The sequence below is a fragment of the Amblyomma mixtum genome, chromosome 2 (genome assembly GCF_055824585.1).
Source record: "Amblyomma mixtum isolate Tamu chromosome 2, ASM5582458v1, whole genome shotgun sequence".
NCBI lineage: Eukaryota > Metazoa > Arthropoda > Arachnida > Ixodida > Ixodidae > Amblyomma > Amblyomma mixtum.
Window position 1 is genome coordinate 219,444,928 of NC_143013.1, and position 18,453 is coordinate 219,463,380.

Genomic DNA, 18,453 nt, shown 5'->3' on the forward strand with positions numbered 1-18,453 from the left:
GCTTTCATCGGCGAAGCTGCCAGCCGTTCGGCGGGCGCCGGCTGGTTGCTCGTTGGAGCGCTTCCCCCCTATGAGCTGTGGGCGCTCGCGCGCTTCGTGCGTAGGCTGCGCGCACAAACTTGAAGAGCGTGGCGTGCAGACTGCGTGGCGCTTAAAGGTGACAGTAACGACGCGCGCTGTCATGCAAAGAGGAATGGAGAAAAACGTGCGAATAAAGTGCGCGGCTACAGAGGCTCGTGTACCTGACTTCTCTAGAGTGTCACCCATGAGGAACGCCTTTTCACGCGCTCGTGGTGTGGCCTTTGCGCGTGGTTTATCTGGCTGTGGATTTGTCTTCTAGGTGTAGTTCCTGCGCCATTCTGAGGTCTAGTTGCTGTAGGGAAAAAAAAAAAAAACGGCGGAAATTTGCTACGTTGTTTCGCTCCATGAAAATGGCAAGTTCGGTGCCACGTCAGGCCGGTAGGCTTGGATTCCTCATCATTGTTTCGTACTTGGCGCTGCACCACGAAAGGGAGTAAAGCTGTCCTCCAGCACTCCCTGTTATGAAAGGGCGTGCACTAGAGGACAGCTTACTCCCGAGTGAGGTGCCATCTCGAGAGAATTGCGGAGCGGTGGCAGCACTCGCCTTGTCATCAGAGAGAGGTAGCACAGCGCGATCCGCCATCCGCCAAGATCTGGTTCCTCGGCGCGCCACTGCGCCTGCGCAGAACGCCATGGGGCCGCCAGATGCCGCCATGTTCCCGTCAGCTGCGTGCATGCCTGCCGCGCGGGGACCAGTCAGCTCGTATGTTGTGCTATAGTATAGTGGCGATGCCCCGCGGAAGCGGATCATGGTAGCGGATCCCGTTATGCTATGACTCTCTATTGCCCGAGGGACCTCTGAGAGTGCACGCCGTGACACGCCATGTCCTGGATGACCTTACCTTGTCCTGGATGACCTTACCTTGTAGGTTTTATGTAAACCACACTGGCTCTCAGGGAGCGCGCCATTAGTTCGTTCAGCGCCGGTGTTCAAGGACCGAAGGAAAGAAAGCATGTCTTTCAGGTCTATAGTTTCGCCTGGAGTGTGCATTTTTCGCGGTATTTTGTAATTATTTTCTGCCGTCCTTTCTCAGACATATCTTTGCGGAGCACTCAGGACGCGAGGTACCACCGCCAACTAACTTAACTCGAATGCTTCAGAACGCGCTGCTTCTGACAGATATTATCGGCGCGGAGCGTTGGCCGCTGGGACCGGCACCATTCTAGGGCGGCTGCAAAGCACCCGCTATCGTCAGCCTCCGCACACACACTGTGCAGCATGGTCTGGGACCCAGCGACCAACGCTCCACGGCGATAATTTCAGTCCTATGGCTACGCGCCCTCAAGCATTGCTGGCGGCGGTACGTACACGTAGGTGGGCGTTCTCGTATGCTGGAACATACTTCTTTCCCGCGTGAACAACGTTCCGAGCAGTCTGATGGGGCGATTAAAGTGCGCCCCGAAATGTCGTGAGCTTTCTTCGATGCCTCGCAGATAGGAAAAGAAGCGAGTTTTTGAAAAGCGGAAGCGATGGAAGGCCGGGGAGAAACCGGGGAAAAAAAAAAAAAAAGAAACCCTGGAACAAGTCGTAGTTATCCAGCTATCGTTTTCGGCATCTTTCTCGTCGTTTCCTCGTGTGCGCCGTTTTTCGTCCTTGTTGGGTGCGCTTACCTAACAGCCCCACCCTTGGAGAAAGAGGTTGGCCATGGAACTTCCCCTGGTTATCGCCCACCCCCCTCACTCACTGCTTGCCAGACCGTGCACGTATACAACACGCTCCGTGCGTGCTTCGCGAGCGTTGCTGCCCGCGTGCAATTAATTAACCTGATCTCGGCGCCCTCTAGTTAACTCTCACAGGGCAGTTGCCGCCGCCAGCGTTAATCGTTGTAGCAGAGGAATCTCGCGTGCCGGTTTTGGGCTCGCATTGTGCCTGTCAGCGCGCGCAGCGTTGCCGCTTGACCTTCGCTGCTTGTAATGGCGCTCGTAGAACACACAGGCTCAAAGGTGCTAGCGCGCACGTACACGTTCTTCAGTGGGTGCTCACATACAGTTCCGGGCCGCGCACTGTAGCGAGCGTCGAAATTCTGTGGCGTCGAACTGGATAGCGAACTTCGGTTGCTCTGACGCCCGCATTGGCTGTGCTTGCGGACTGCGTTCAGCTGCGTTCCCGACTGTCCAGGAATTTTAACCAAGTGTATACTGTAGAACAACGAATACATATGGGTGGATATTCTTGCGGTGGTCGAGCTCGGACCTGCAGGTGAACAGCGCGGGCTGGTATAGACCGGGCCAAGCTGACGGCAGCCATTGAAGGTTCCCTGGATTGACGGTCCTTCCCGAAGAGGGCAAACTTCTAATTGAACCATATTAACGGTTCACATCATCATTATCATTATCCCATCCCATGCCATTGTCGTGTGGTAACTCGTCGAACCGTCGATACAAGACATAGATGTTCGGACAGTGAGGCGTACATTGGGAAGATGGCTGCAGTTCCAGGCGTGCTGGCCAGTGTTAGCGGTTGCTGCTGCTTCTGCTGCACGCAACTACTTTGGGCGGCCTGCACGGACCCTATGCAAATGTCATCGGCGGAAGTGCCGAAGCAAGGAGAGCCGCGGATCCCCGGTGTGTGTGCGAGTCTACGAAGGCGCGCATAGCCCTGTAACCTGGTTCCGCGGCGCCCCTAGTGCTGCCTCGCTAAAAGGAAAACAACGGGCGAGTGGAGGAGAGGGGGGCGCGTAATGACGCCTAAGTGGCCCGTGCCTGTTGGCCGGCTCGCTGCCGCCGCCCCGTGGCCCGATGATCGCTTCCGCGGTGGGTGCGCGCGCCCGGATCCATTCCGTGCGTGGTACCGCGGGTGTGCGCGCGGGCGATCGCCGCCCGATGCCGCCATTGTCTTCCACGTTTCCCCCTCTCCCGCGCCCTCGACTAGCCCTTGTCTGCCTCTTCCAGTCTCCGCCTGCCTCCGGGCCTGACCTGATCGAGGCAGGCGAGATCGGTCACTGAGACCGGTGGTCTCGGATGGCGGTTGATGGCGCCGCCTTTGTTATGGGTAGAGGGCCGCAATACGTACTTATCAACCGATAAGCCATTGATCATTAAGACTAGCATTGGTTGTTCGAATGCTCTTTACGTTGTTGATTCTTGCTTTGTGACGAATATTCGCAGTGCGCCTGGGCATAAGTGATAGCGTAGCGTCTTCCTCCTCGAGTTTTGTTTTCCTCTTCTTGAGCGTCTCGTTTTCGGATTGTGGTCAAGATCCTATCAGAGCGTTTCTGACGTGGAGCTGCGCCCGAGTTGTGTAGGAAGCCCGTTTCTTACCTTTGGCTCGGTTTCTCTCATTGCGTATTCCTTCCTGAGCGTTTGATCCTTCGATGTGTACGGTAGCTTCGAAAGCACCTTGAAAACGCAGCCAAGTCTGCTGCGCGGTCGGGCTTTTCTTCTGACGGCAACCAACAAACACCCCGTTCGCTTTCCGTGGGGATGGCCTACATGGATCCCTCCGCGGCTTTAAGTTTTGCGATTCTTTCCTTTCTTTTCCTTTTTCCGCGAGGACGGAAAATGTTCCGAGAGCATTATACAGGGTGTAGCACTTTAGCTGTTTGTATAGGGAGCGGAGGAGAGCGGACATCCAGGCACCCTATGTTGGGGCGCATTGGCGCTTAACTGCTGGCGCGAAATATTCATGACGACCTAACGTTTAACCCCCTCCCCTCCGTTTCCCCCACTATCTTTATTTGTGACGACGTCCTGCCCACGTGCATATCGTGGTGCAAGTGCGGAATACGTGCTCTCGATTCCTGGTGTTGCCGCCGACTGGATTCCGACAGCAGATGGATAAGGGAAACACCGCGAACATGCCCGAGCGAGGCAGGCCAGCGGGCCGTTCGCGCGCTTTCGTGTCGCTCAACCAGCTCAGCGAAGAAGGGCCGTCGTCGCCCGAAGGCAGTGTGTGGCAATTAAGGAAACGCAGCGGTGGGAGGGCGGCCGTTGAACTGTGCTCCTCCGCTGAAAGGCGGCTACAACGGTGGCCTTCCCACCGCGTAGCTCTGCTCTGCCACAAAGGCGACCCCTTTGTTGCTGGCGACGCTCGTCAGTGGCTATATGTCGGCGGACGCGCGTGGATGTCTTCATCTGCCGTCGACACGGGGGACAACGCACGCGTCGAGTGCCGCGCCACGCCTCGTGTGGTTCGGGAGACGTCGCGCAGCGTCCTCTGTGCGCCACGCAATCCGCGCGTGCTTCGCTTTGGCTGATGTAGCTCCTGCAGTGTACTCTTCTGCCCTTGTCTCCGTTTGTGGCAGCTTGTCTTCGATTAAGAAATTTGTGGGAATACGGTGGCCGCAACTGGCGAAGGGCAGGGTTTATTGGAGAGAAATGGGAGAGGCCTTTGCCCTGCAGTGGGCGTAGTCGGATTGATGATGATGATCATGTCTTCGAGCTAATACCACGAGAAGCAGCTTGAGAGGGGAAAGTGTGTTACGCTTTCAGAAAGCTTGTCACCCGGTTCATAAGATGGCCTACACTGCGGCGCTGTGGTGGCTGTGGCGTATAGGGCGGAAAGGATTAACACTGCCGTACAAGTGTAGCGGAATCGTTACACGGAAGCGCGTTATTCCAGCCCGGTCACGTGTGCTGTCAACCGCTTCGTTTCCCGTCTTCGGATGTGTTCCTGAAGAGCCACAGAACCATTTTCAATGTTCGCGCGCAGGGATCCCGTTGAAACGCTGGAGTGACGGCGGTATACAGAACGTCGAAAGACGGCAAGTTGGCACGGAACGCGGCCTGTGATGACAGGCCTTGAACCCAGTCGGCTTGAGGGAGAATAGATTGGCGCCCGGCCAGAGTTTGAAGTAATGCTGCAAAAAGTTGAAGAAAAGAAAAAAAAATAAACACGGGAAGCTTGGAGTAATTAAGTTCTGAAGCAAAAAAGGTCCCAAATTAGCATTCACTTACCAAGCACCTCTATGCCCTCCGCAATTTAGAATACGAACTCGGCGTCTGTGCTGACCAGGCTGACTTTTCCATTCACGTGCGCCTACGACGTTCACGCTTCTGTGTAGGCAAACAAGCGGTCTGAGGGCCCTGTGAGTAGTTTTTATCGCGGTACTTATCGCGGGCCGAGTACGTACTTGCGAGTACGACGCTTTTGCGAGTCCGTCGTGCGTGTGGGCGTGGATTTTATCGCCTGCCACTATCGTTCCTTGCCCCCAGCTCCGTGTTTATCCGCAGGACGGAAAATGCTCCTGCTACAGTCGTCTCTACCTGGGGGTGAGAGTCAAGCTGCGTATTTCGAAACTAAGCTTCGAGAGTAGCCGGTTGACGTGACGAATGTGCGGTTAACGTCCATACGCTTGCGGTCGTTTATGTAAGACTTACTGTACACCTGACAGTTCACGGTTAAATTTGGTGAGCGGTTATGGCTTGCAAGTATGAGTCCGCGGGAGGACTCATGCGGCTTCATGTGCCCTCGCAGGGTCTGCTTCAGATGCGCAACGGTTCGATGGCTACAGACGGGTACAGGGGCGTACGATGGAGATTTACAGCGGATGTGCTATCTGGCAGGTTGCATGCCGGCCGCATACGCGCAGTTAAGCCCATGTTGAGATACAGGACGGTGGTAATTGATAGCAGTAATTCAATGTATGACCTGTGGTTAACCGACAACTCGCGCGCGCTCCCAAAACTAGGAGACAGTAGTACAGTTTCTGCTCCTCATAATACTATATAGCTGCTCGAGCTCATGCTTTCTGTGGTGGTGTGCTTTTTATACTAAGCGCTACTGTCACATGAATTGAAACGCGAATATTCTTTCATGAGCTAGAGTTCACACCTCCATTTACCACGGTCGACCGTTTGTGCAAGCGACACCTGATTGTTGTTTTGACGTGTATAAAGTACGCAAATGCTTACGGCGACGTCGCTCTATGTTGTGGAATAATAAAGCATGGTCTCGTTTCTCCTGGCATACTCTGCGGCAGCAGCGGAGGACGACCAGTCCCCGCGCAGCGACGCGTGCCTGCGCTGTTTCATGCCTGTTTCAGTGTGACGCCGACCACCGTTGAGAGCGAGCACTCCGTCGCCGCCTGCTTAGCTCGTATTTTATTTCCCGTCCGTATCATAGTACTGCGGGATACGAGTCTCATTACGCGCTCTTGCCGTCTCTTCGCTTTGTGTGTAGCACTATACTCATATCCGCGACGCAAATTCTGGCGTGTCCCTCGCGAGCGCTTTAAATCCGTGGCAGCCGTGCGTTTCTTCCCCCGGTTTCGCCTCTAAAAATACCCGCTCGCATGCCGGGCCAGAGGCGAGAGGCGGCAAGCAAGGCGGAGGAGGAGGGGTCAGAGGTTGCCCGCGAGCGGAACCGCGTCGCTTTTCTTCTCCCCCTCGCCACCCAACCGCCAGCTTTCTTTTCCGCCCGAATATGCGCCGGATTGTTTTATTTACCCGCTGCCGCATTCGCTCTCGCTTTGCTCCGCCTTTTGTCACCCGCCTGCAGTGTGGCGGACGGGAGTTGCGGAAGTGCCTGTGTTGTTGTGCCCGTGTATCAGATGACTCGTTTCCGTTTCATCTCCTCGCGGAGGGGCTGCCTAGATGTGAAGCGAAAAAAGCAGGCGTCATAGTAAGCTATTCCTAGTATAATTCTCTTTCCTCGCGTCGTATTCGTTTGTTTTTGTGTTTCTTTTTTTTTTGCTTGCGTGCGCATCAAAGCGGGCGCTGCCGCGCGAAGCTTCCGCGTGCTAGTTTGTTTCTCTGATCGCGCCCAACTGCACGGTCGCCCGTGCTGCTTCGTAGTACGCGGGCGTCCCGTTAAGTGTGCCGCTTCCCGCGTATTCGGCTGTCATTCCTGCTTTGCTACGGAAGTAGCGTCCGGATTCAGCCTGCGCCGGACGTTCCGTATGCGCGTGCACATATCCGGGGCCCATTAATGTGCCGGCGTTTTAGATTGCGGCGCGCGGGTTTTCTTGCGCAGTGCTTTCGCTTCGCTGCATGCGGGTAGTTCGTGCTGCGTGTACCTGAGCTGTCGAGCTTTTCGCGCCGCAGTTGATGCTACAGCGTGGCAGGTAATGGCTGTCGTCTCCCGGTGGTGCGCGCGGTGGACATGACGTTGCGCGCTTATCTCGGATGCCTTTCTTGCGTTTACTTTTCTTTCCGTCCACATTGGAGGAGTTAGAAATATGGAAAGAGGTTTATGGAAATTTTTAGCTGCCCGTTTTTACGTTTAGCTTAAGTAGAAAACGTTAAATTCAAATACCGAATTCTGTGCCGTGCTACACTGTAAACTCTAAATATTGCGTTTACACTTTAACAACTAAAGTGTTGAGAGGAGAAAGCAGAGGACACTATGCCGTGACGACTTCCGGTGGATGCGACGTCATACTGTCCCGTGGCTATATCAATACCCAAATTATAAATCTTTCGGGGATCTTAAGTGATAATTGCGCTTAATTAAACCTTTTGTCTATCTCATTTGACACAAATCCGACGTTTTTCCGACCATTCTGTGACAATTTTCACTATGCCGTGAGGACTTCCGGTGGATGTGACGTCACACCGTTCCCGTGGCTATGTCGAAGTCCGTGCTATTTCGACGCAATTTCGACACTTGCCTGTAATTAATTAATTAATATACAGTCATCAAACGTGTCTTCTAGGTTCATTTTTTCCTCCTCTATCTGAAGCAACCATTGGTTTTCTTCTATCTTTTTTAGTTCCCGAGTTAAACGCGTATGACACCCTCTCTGCTAACGGACGACAGTATGAGCCATTAAAGGCTTTCGCCTTAATACTCCTATATTGGAGTGAAAAGGGAATAAGCTGTCCTCCAGCGCACTCCTTTCTATAACTGAGAGTGCGCTGGAGGACATCTTATTCCCTTTTCGCTCCTTTCCTTTTAGAGTGTAGGAAGCGAGGGAGGCTGCCTTTTCTTGAGTGTACCACTTTCAGAACGAGTTGTATGGAACCAATTTGCCACTCGAGTTCTCACTTGTCACCTTTTTTTTTTTTTAATTCGTCCAGTATAAAGGGCGAAAAGGCGCTCTGCCGTGGACGCCGCAGGATTGCTGGCACATCCACGCGCCCCCCATTGCTGCAGGCAGCTTGGGTCGTGACATCTTTGCCCCCTTCGAAGCATCCACGCTTGTAGGCAGGCGTGCTGAACGCGTGCCACAATAGTTCCGTTTCGCTGATCTGTTCTATCTCGTTCCGCGTTGTTTGCTATCCCGCCTCGATTTTCCCCGAAAATTCCGGCCTTGTTTAAATTAGAGAGCGCCCGTGTCATCCAGGCTTCCGTGGAGGGCTGTCGTGCCGGTTATTTATTCATTTATTTTAATGTACTGTGAGCAGTGCCTCGGGTTACAAAATGGCGGAGTTATATAAGATGTTTTCCGGGCGAGCAAAGTCAACAAGGGAGCGGTGACGGGGTACGCGCAACACGAGAAAGGGTGCAAGGTTTCGTAAAGCCTGCATATATACCGTGGCCGTGGTGTGCCTGCTTGAGCGCCGCCACGCTCGAGTGGCGGCCAGGCTCGACGACGGCGCCGCCCCTTGTGGCGACATTCCCCGTACCGGTTTCTCCCTCGGTGTAAACTAGGGGGTTTACCGAGTACCCCCTCCCCCTTCCCCCCTTCCCCGGTGGCGTGTGCGTAAACAGGAACGCGTGTGTGCTCACTTTCTCGCCATCCTCATCTGTCCGCGCCCCTGCCCTGACTTCTTCCCCGCGTCCCTGGTCATTTTCTTTTTTTTTTTTTGCTATGAAATTGCAGTTTAAAGCATACGACGGTGTCCGCTTCGTCAACTCAAAAACCTCAGTACCGGCGTAAGTGAAAGCAAGTCAGGATTTATTATTCTACATTTGTCACAATGTTCGTGGTCTCCCTCGTAAAACGGTTTGAACTGCTTGAACGTGGCCATTTCGTTAGCAGACGACGACGCATATGAGAACACAGGACCGACACCACTGCGCAAGAAGAACGGGACACGAGAGGAAAGAGTGACACAAACGTGTCACTCTTATCCCGTTCTTGTTGTGCTGTGAACAAAATCATGGAACACTTACCAACTCGCCCAAATTTCCGCCTTGCTCAACGCCACTGCAATTTTAGAGCGCAGCTCTTTGGCGTCCGTTCCTGGGTTTCGCGTCGGCGTCGGCGTCGGCCTCGTAACCAGCTCCGCCCCCAATGTCACGCTTTTCAATTGGTCGAAATGCTCGTGACGTCACAGTGCGCGAATTTCAAATGGGGCCAATTGTACTTTGGCTAGTAACCATGCAACCAATCAAAGGGATCGTATAGTGATGCTGCAACTAAGTTGGGCTGAGTTTAGTTAATTGCTTAATTAATCAATTAGCCTAATTAATATAGAGGAGAATGAAGAGGTCAGAAGAAAAGAAAAGAAAGACGCGCGCCGCAGCGACAACAGCGTCGGCGGAAGGAGACGCTGCTGAAAAAAACATAAGTACGAAGCCGCGTTCCCTCCACCACCACGCACTTCCCCACTCAGTAAGACGTTGCTCGTTTCATATACGTTGTGTCGAACATCCTAGACAGTTCCAACAATTGACAGGTTAATGACAGAACACGATGGATAGAAATACAATAATATAAATATGAAATAGCCTAATTAACCTTTCTAGTTAGACCGCATAAATCAATAAAACCGAGAACGAAATTGCTCGAGTTGGGGAATCGAACCAGGGTCTCCTGAGTGCGATATGAGCACGCTAGCCACTCCGTAATGCCAGCTGAATGGTTTGGAATGAACAAAGGCGCGTCTAGCTAATACGGCGTCTTAGTTCACTCCCATCTTCCCCCTTTCCCTTACGGCGAGGTGCAGGTGTCCACCCAGATATGCGAGAGAGATACATTTCCTTTCCTCAAAAAATAAATTTACCGTCCAGCAAGGCGTACAGCCGAATTGGCGATGGCGTTCTGTGGACTCCCTGGCAGCGTTGCAAGACGCTGTCGCGTTCCACTCTTACAGGCGAAGCTTAACATGTTAACCACACATCAGTAACACACGCAGACAGCCAATGGACGCGCCATTCGCTGGCAGCACTTGATTCATCATTCACAACCACATTCTTAAAGTACGCTCCCTTGCCGCACATGCCAAGGACGTACACCACGATCACATTCTGCGCCATTCCTCTGTACTTTGCTTTGCTGAAACCTGGATGGATCCCGAAGAGCCTCTCGAAATCATAGATTTCCTATACTGCTGTGGTGCTCGCAGAGACCACAACAGAGCGGCGGGAGTCGCTATCTACTTGCGCACAGGTCTCTCTGCGATACCAGTCGAAATGTTTGGCACGTCACATGAAGTTGGCGAACTGTGCGCCGCAAAGTTGCCCAACGGCTTGCTGGTAGTAGCTGCCTACTTCGCCCCTACCGCACTCACGAAAGACGTCGTGCACTTCCTGCAACTCGCATTAACCGTCCATCGATCCACACCGATGTTAGTAGTGGGGGACTTTAATGTTGACATAAAGACAAACAGCAATTTCCTAACACTTATGCGGGAGAACATCCCGTTCCTCTCGCTCGTAACGCGTCCCACGGCTGTGACAACCTCGCGAGGCACTTGTATAGATCTCGTCTTTGAGAATCAAGCATTGGTGTACCAAGTCGAACATATATCAGTCTATTTCTCCGACCACAAAGCTTCCTTCATGACTGTCAAGAACTGTTAGTGGAGTCTTTGTTAAAGGAATACGTGTGAAAAATAAAAAAAAATTCTGTGATAGCGCATACATGTGTTGCTCGATTTCTTTGCCTCAATCTATCGAAAAGGTGAAACAGCTTCTTTGCTGCGCTCAAATTTCGCATTAGGAAGTAACGTAATCGTCGGTAATTTTTTTCTTCTGCTTTTCTAATCAGTTATCTTTAAACGATAACATATTCAGTAATATTCTAAATTGATCAACACCACAAAATAAATAACTGAAGAAAAAAAAAATCCCCTGTGCCCCTTGGTTTCTGTGGCTGTTGGCTTCTGTCATATTTATAACGAGCCCCTCATCCCCTTCCCTTGTTTGCTTAATTGCTTAGCGAGGGCCTCGATTCTGGCAGCCTTGACGCCTTAGGAAGCATAAGAGGGTTCTCACGCAGCTTCCACCCTCTCCGTTCGATGACGTTCTACGTCACACCTGCGGTAACTCAGGACGTTCTACGTCCGCCGCTTATGAACATGGGTGGCGCTGATGAACACTCTGAAGGTTAGGTTACTTGTAAACATAAATACCCCCGAAAGCAGAAGAACTGACAGCCGTCGCCGTAGCTCAGAGGTAGAGCACCGGACGCGTAATTCGGAGGTCGTGGGTTCGGATCCCACCGGCGGCAGGTGGTTGTTTTTTAAATGCTTCATAAAGAACGTATGCAAAAAGTGATGGAAAAAAATGTGCATAACTGCATGATTGTTAGTCGAAAAGATCATCCAGGACGTGTGAGGGTGGTAAAGTTAGAATGGGGTGCGTGTAGCTTGTTTAAAATCAGAGGGATATCTACGTTGTCCTCGACTTCCTTCCTGGTTTTTTTCTTCCTGTCGCTGCTTTCTTGCCACCTCGTACTTACAGTCGCACGAGTTTTCGCGACTGATTTTATGGCACTTCTTAACTGTAGCTCCGTTTTTGCGCTTGCGCATCGTCTGATTTTAGGTGAACGCCGGCGTAGATGTAGAACCGTCGTTCCTAGACCTGGATGTCCGCGGTTTGAAACGATGAACCACACAAACGCGAATCACTTTCAGCGGCAGAGGAAGAAGGGAGGTCCATGTTGGGAGATAGTGGAAGGCCGCGTTGGGCGATTCCTCTACTCCGAGTGCGAAGCTTCCGATGTGTTCCCACTTTGAATGATGCTCTGCAGGAGCGTCACGAAGAATCGCCACTGCACAACAGTGTTTATTGAAAGGACGTTCAACCGTGTTTGGGCCGCCGCGGTGACTCTGTGGTTACGGCGCTCGGCTGCTGACCCGAAAGACGCGGGTTCGATCCCGGCCGCGGCGGCTAGAATTCTTTTGGAGTACTGTGCGACGTCACTGCACGTTAAAGAACCCCCAGGTGGTCGAAATTATCCGGAGCCCTCCACTACGGCGTCCCTCATAGCCTGAGTCGCTTTGGGACGTTAATCCCCATAAACCAACCAACCAACCGACCGTGTTTGGGCTAGACGCTGTATATACTTGATCCACTCCACAACGATGCTGTGCGGGCCAACGCTGGCCAACCCATACGCACACTTACATGGAAGAACCGCATCATCGCGAGCGGTGCTGCCTTCACTTCGGAGCAACCGTAGAAGAGCAACCTCCTCCGCCGCCGGTTCAACTATCAGAGTCGCTTCAGGTCGTGGCTTCGTGTTAATAGGACTACGCGATGTCTGCGCTGCAAAAGCCATTCAACGCAACAGGTGCGTCTGAGTAGCCACACACAGCATCGCTTCCCCTTTCTTGCATGCATTTAGGCCTATAGAGTGCCACCCACGAGAGCAGGAATTGACGCTCGCTGCGTTCGGCCGCGCAGACTTGTTCCGCGTAAATTGGGCGGCCCGACTTTACGCGGCCACCGACACTGTCGGATCGAGATCGACTTTTTATCTTTGCTTCCCGCGAGCAGGCGGCGCTATTGCGCATGCAGTCGGCGGTCACGCGCCGTCACCTCCGACGGCGGGCGTCGCCGCCGCTGTGCGCGGGTGGAAAGGTCGTTCGCTTCCCGCGCACAGGCGCCGCTTGGGTGACGCTGTCGATGCGCGCCCAGTGACGTGTATGCGCTGCGCTCCAGGGAGAGACCCCCCCTTTTTCCTCTCTGGTTAAACACACCTCCTCGCAAATAAACGGGCCATTGGCTGCCAGGTGGCTGAAAGGGTACGTGGCTGCTACATGACCACGTTGCTCCGGGGACTGCATGGGCCTGTTGCAGCAGTTGTGTAACAGAGGGAGGGTAAAGACGAACCGAGACCGAACGACGCAGCTGTCGGTGTTGGTGATCCAGGGTGCACGTGGGGATGTGGCAAAAAGCGCCTCGTAAACGACGTTGGAGCGGGGAGTGGAATGTTTGCGCGCAGAAATTAGCGCAGACAAGAGGGGAGGAAAAAGAAACACTTTCGAGTGTTGTTTTTTCTTTTTCAAGAAAAACTCTCGCCGATGTTGACCGAGCTGCGCACTGTGCACACTTTGCCGTGCGTTTCGTTGCGACACGCGGGCCTGTTTGTTTGAACGCTGTCGAATAGCTTGCAACGGCGGCGGCCGAGGACGTGAATCGCGAAACGCGGTCGGCATTCCGCTCGTTACGTAGCTGTGAGCTGCAGCTGGACAGCAGCGGCGGAGAGTTAGGCCTAACGAGCTCATTCCGCGGTAATTTTGTTTTCTATTTTCGTACCCTCGCTGCCACGCGCAGGGAACTCCAGTCGTCGAGCTCTCTACTGTGCGCATTTCGTATACGGAAGCTTACCCACATTTTTCTCGTTTTAGAGGTCCGCTCATCCGAAAGACGCGGGTTCGATCCTGGCCGCGCCGGTCGAATTTTGATGGAGGCGAAATTCTAGCGGTCCGTGTGTTGTGCGATGTCAGTGCACGTTAAAGAACACCGGGTGGTCGAAATTTGAAAACCCTTCAGAACTACGACGTCCCTCATAGTCTTGAGTCGCTTTGGGACTTTAAACCCCCATAAAGCATGAAACCGTCATTTTGTGGTCCCTCTGATAGGCAAAATAGAAGATAAAAAAAGGTTAAAAGAAAGGGCGAGGGAATTCCTACCCTAGAATAGTTATCACGGCTCAAACGGATCAAAATAAGTCAACATGGGCGTAAAGAAAGGAAACCCGAAATGCAATTTTAAACCAAACGCCAATTAAAAGAGAAAAGAGGCACAGCATGTCTTGAGTGGAAAGACACGCGCAAGATGGTTGCTGGTGCGAAAAAAAAAAAATGAAAGCCGGGATGCAGGTGCCTCTGAGCGAGAAACGCAAAAAAAAAATCTAAAAAGGAGGAGAAGCTTGGAAAATTTTGTAGGCGTCTTTTCATACGCCATGCTTCATCCCCAAGCCTCAAACTCTTGGCCTTTTCTGCTGAAGCACTGTAGTCACACTCTGTGCCGCCGCATCTGCCTCGTTTGGGCCGAGCGCTGCCGGGTGCGGCGCCTTCTCGCGAGCGTCGGGCGACGGCCGTCAGGTTTGTTAGCGCCATGCTCGCTGCATCTATTCATCACCGCGTCGGTGCAGTCTCGCTTCCGGCCCGCATTCGTTACGCGTATCTTATGCGGCACGCGCGCTCAGCTTGCGCGCTGAGGCAATCAAGAGTCGGAAGACGGACGGCGCCCTTTGCGGGTTCGGGGAAAGCGCCGACGACGCCCGCGCGCACCAGTTTTCCTCGCGTTGCAGCAACGCACGCGGTGCTTACGCTTCTCCGCGTCGTCCTGAAGAAGGGGAATCTAATGTGTCGGGGGGCGTAAGCGCTGCTCCTTCTCATGCCTGCTCCAGCGATGTCGCCTGATGTAACGTCGATAACGTTGAACGATCTGCTGTGTTCGCTGCGACTCTTAACACCTTATTACTGTTAACTGTTACTATCATTCGTTATCACTGTCATCGTCTTCACCGTTTGAATTGCTGTTTTGTTACTCTTTTTTTCTAGTCTTTTCATTGTTCTTTTCTCTTTTACTGCTCCGAGTGCACCACTGTTATAGGCCTATGGGTGTTAGTAGCCCAGATCACTGTGAATGAATGAATGAATGAATGAATGAATGAATTTAAAGGTGGTCGAAATTTCCGGAGCCCTTCACTACGACGTCTATCATAGCCTGAGTCGCTTTTGGACGTTAAATCCCAATAAAACAAACCGAATGAATGAATGAATGAATGAATGAATGAATGAATGAATGAATGAATGAATGAATGAATGAATGAATTAAATCTGGCTGCTCCTTCTGTGATCTCCGCTGCCGTAGGCCTGACTGAATAGCGTACGACGTAGCCTATAGTTTTTTTTTCTTTCGGTAATAACGCTGCTATGATCATTGTTGCCACCAAAGAGAGCGTCGAAAATCTTTTCAGCTCTCGGGCCTTTCGTGAAGGTTCAGTGTTCGGATGGACTTGAGTTTTTCTGGAACCCACTGTTTTCTGGTAATTTCGTAAACGTGAGGATTCCGGAAACTTCCTCGATGAGAATACCGGATGCGTCACCTTGAGAGGCGCATTTCGTACAATGCGTGTGGCGCCTTGCACTGTGGGGATATCGCTCAAAGTATACATCTATAAGAATGTTTTTTTATTATTTTCCTGCCTCCGTGTCGGTACATTTGGGCACTGTCGGGCGGAGCTGGTTCCACCTGCCCTTTATGTTGGATAGATGTGCTGCGGCATGCCTCGCATTGTCCGCATGCGATTCCCTTTTTGTTCTTTTTTTTCATGAGGTCCACAGTCGTTCTGAATGCGATTTAAACAAGGCAACGAAGGCAATGCCTTCCCATGTTTCTCTAATTTGACGTCGCGATGGAGAATGGACGTATTGCAAAGCGTTCGCCGTGTAGTCCTAACTCTCTCTCTTTCTCCATCCTCTTCTCTCTCTGTGTGCAGCATCAGCGAGTGCTACTTTGCGGTCAAGGGTACGGCGCTGGTGCTTCCCCACGATGAGTCCATGCACGTGTACCGCTGCTCAAACAACAACGTCGGTGAGTGCCTCTTCCATCTTCTTCGCTCCTCTCGCGCTAGAGCGTGGGCCACGCACGAAATGTACGCGGTCAGCTCTGCTGCCTCAGAGCAGCTGTCCTATCTGTGCATGTGTTCAGCGTCCTATCGATCGTTGTAGCGGCACCTCGTATATATGGTGCGCTATAAACGACGACATCGGACTCAGTTTAGGTCTGGATGTACTATGGGCAGGGATACAAAGCGTGTTCCAATCGCTGCACTTCCTGTTAGTTGAAATGGAGTTCCGCTTTTAAGCATTTTGTATTTGCGTGCCTTCTTGGCTGATAACCGTATTGCAGGCTTAAAACCTGATTTTTCGTGACTGAGAGCCAAACGGCACTTGCAGATAGTGACGAGAAATACAGAAGCAGCCGTGCATACCCACCAGGTGTGTAACGGACACCGTACAGTGGTCGTATCAGCGGATGTGTGTTTGTGTGCGTGTATCACGCGTGGGTGCGTGGGGCATGCAGGCGTGCGTGTGCGAGTTTTTTTGTTAGTGTATATTTTAATATTCATTCGGTTTACATCTCCAATTGTTAGAATGACCTCTACTGCAGCTGCGCTTGCGGAAACGAAATGAAAGGCGCAGTATATAACTATCTCTGTTCCCGGGGGGCACTAAAACCGCGCCGTGAGATGAGAGAGAAACATGTGTCGAAGCCGAGGCGACGGCGAGGCGGAAGCGAAGGTCCCATAGTTCGATGCAGTACTATTTGGCGCTACACACCTAAATGGGGTGAAAGAGAAGGAGAAAAAGCGTCTGATGGCTTCTCAAGACTCGAATTGCATCTACCGCCATCTGTGAGACGCCCTAGAAAGCGCTACGCCTTTCCTGCAATGCATTTCATGCTTACATTTATTACTCTCGATGAGGTGGACTGCATTTTTTTTTTGTCCCGTGTATGTTTGCGCTAGGGATTTCAAATAGACTTCGTGTTATCGATTCAGCAGTGACGGATTAACGCATGGGGAGCGCTAGGAAACCATGAAACTAATCGCAGGCGTTGAGCGCTTGATAAGGAGAACGAAACGTCCATTAGCGCACCGTACGCTGATAGGAAAGGATTAAAGCATAATGCGAAATAATTCTGACGACACCGGAAGCTTAGAGTGTGTGAGAAATTCTCGTTGCAAGGTTGTCGGACGTGCTTCCAACGTTTGAATAAGGAAGTGAGTTGTTGAACTGAAATAATTGCAGTGCGAGCTCCCAGTGGTACTTTGCCCGCAAACGGGCTGCGCCACATCGCTTACCTGTCGAACAGAGGAAACAGCTTTCCGGGTGAAGTGGGGGCGCATAGTGGTTGGGAGACCGTGCAGAGCGGAAAGTCAAATAGCTCGAGTAGACAAGAGATCAACTGCGGATGAAAGATGTGCGTTTGAGAGAGGGGGGATGACATGAGGCTAAATTGTGAAGTGGGAAAGTGGAAGAAAGGGAGAGAAACAGGTTGCAGGCTCACGTTGCGCGATCCCTTTCCTCCCCTTCCGTCAAACAATATACGAGCCTTTGCGTTCGCTTAACGTTGTAATATTATGGCGCAAGGAAAGGAGACTCCTCTGGGTTTCGCGTATTGCACTTCTCACTGCACAACTTCGCGCGGTGGGATTATTGGCTCATTTCTGCTTGAGGGTTTTTATCACGTACTGAACATACGTTGGGCATAAGCAGTCTAGTGACGCTGCAAACGCTAAAAAGCACTTGTAGCGCTGGCCTGAGTAACGACTTTATGGATAGCCTAGCGAGGCCTCGCTAGAATCTTCTCGGACACACGTTCCAACGTGAGGCCCAAAAGGGGCCATCTTGATGGTTTGGGCCACCTTGAGCGGCAGCCTTGACTCAAGTATGGATGGCGAGGTTCGTGCACATGTGAGAAGGAGAACATCGAGTAATTATTTACACGCATCTGAATAGCATACGAGTCGTCTCGGTAGGTAGGGCACTCTGGTATGTACTTGTGTATTGAAAGTAAGCACCATGTTGACGTGACGCGTCGAGCACGTCTCGTCGAAGGGCGCAGTAATATTGTACAGGCGAAGAGTGGCTGTTCTTGCAGTTGTGATTTAGCGAATTGTCCACTGATTGTTTCTGTATAACCAGTCATATGCACTCAGTGTGCGGCGTTTATCGGTAAGTCATCGCCGCGCATTAATGGAGACCGGTGCAGTTGAACGCATCGCGGTACTCCGGAAGGGGCAGCAGCACCGAGTCTATCGCCCTGAGCGCGTCGACCAGCACTCGCTTGCCCACGACGCGGGCGTAGTGGCGGCTTCGCGCCAATGTGCACAGCGTGCGGGCCACGCCGACGAAGAAGAGCTGGTCCGGCGCCAGGGTCTCGATTCCTTGCACCGCCCGGTCGTCGCCGAAGTCGCCGTGCATGTGGTACGACAGGTAGGCTATCCTCGCTGCCGCGGCGTCGGTCTCGCTGCCATCGGGGTCTCCCGGTCGCGCCGCAGGCTCGACGAGTCGAGCGCGCAGCAGTCGTAGCGTCCGCTGCAGAAATTGGCTGCCTGCGGACGCCGTCGCCTGCTCCACGCGTTTCGAGAACAGCTCGGTCAGCACGGCCGTGGCCAGCAGGAAACCGAGGCCCCCGTAGTTGAGGGACGGCGCCGTTCCTTCGACGTAGTAAGGAGGCTGAAGATTGGCCGGCAGTATGTAGAAGCGGTTGTCCTGGAGGTCGTAGATGGATCGCCAGGCGGGGTCGAGCGTCCAGCGTTCGGGGTCCTCGGGGAACATGAGTCGCTCGCGACCCCA

At 52.6% G+C, this 18,453-nt stretch overlaps 1 protein-coding gene across 3 annotated transcripts in view; it reads left to right on the forward strand.

Moving 5' to 3' along the window:
* Window positions 1-18,453, forward strand: part of ssh (Protein phosphatase Slingshot) — a 296,033-nt gene that overhangs the window by 194,536 nt on the left and 83,044 nt on the right. For all 3 annotated transcript variants that reach the window (XM_089573131.1, XM_089573129.1, XM_089573130.1), the window contains exon 3: window positions 15,588-15,682. In XM_089573131.1, coding sequence (XP_089429257.1) covers window positions 15,588-15,682 — 95 coding nt within the window. The remainder of the gene's footprint in view (window positions 1-15,587; window positions 15,683-18,453) is intronic.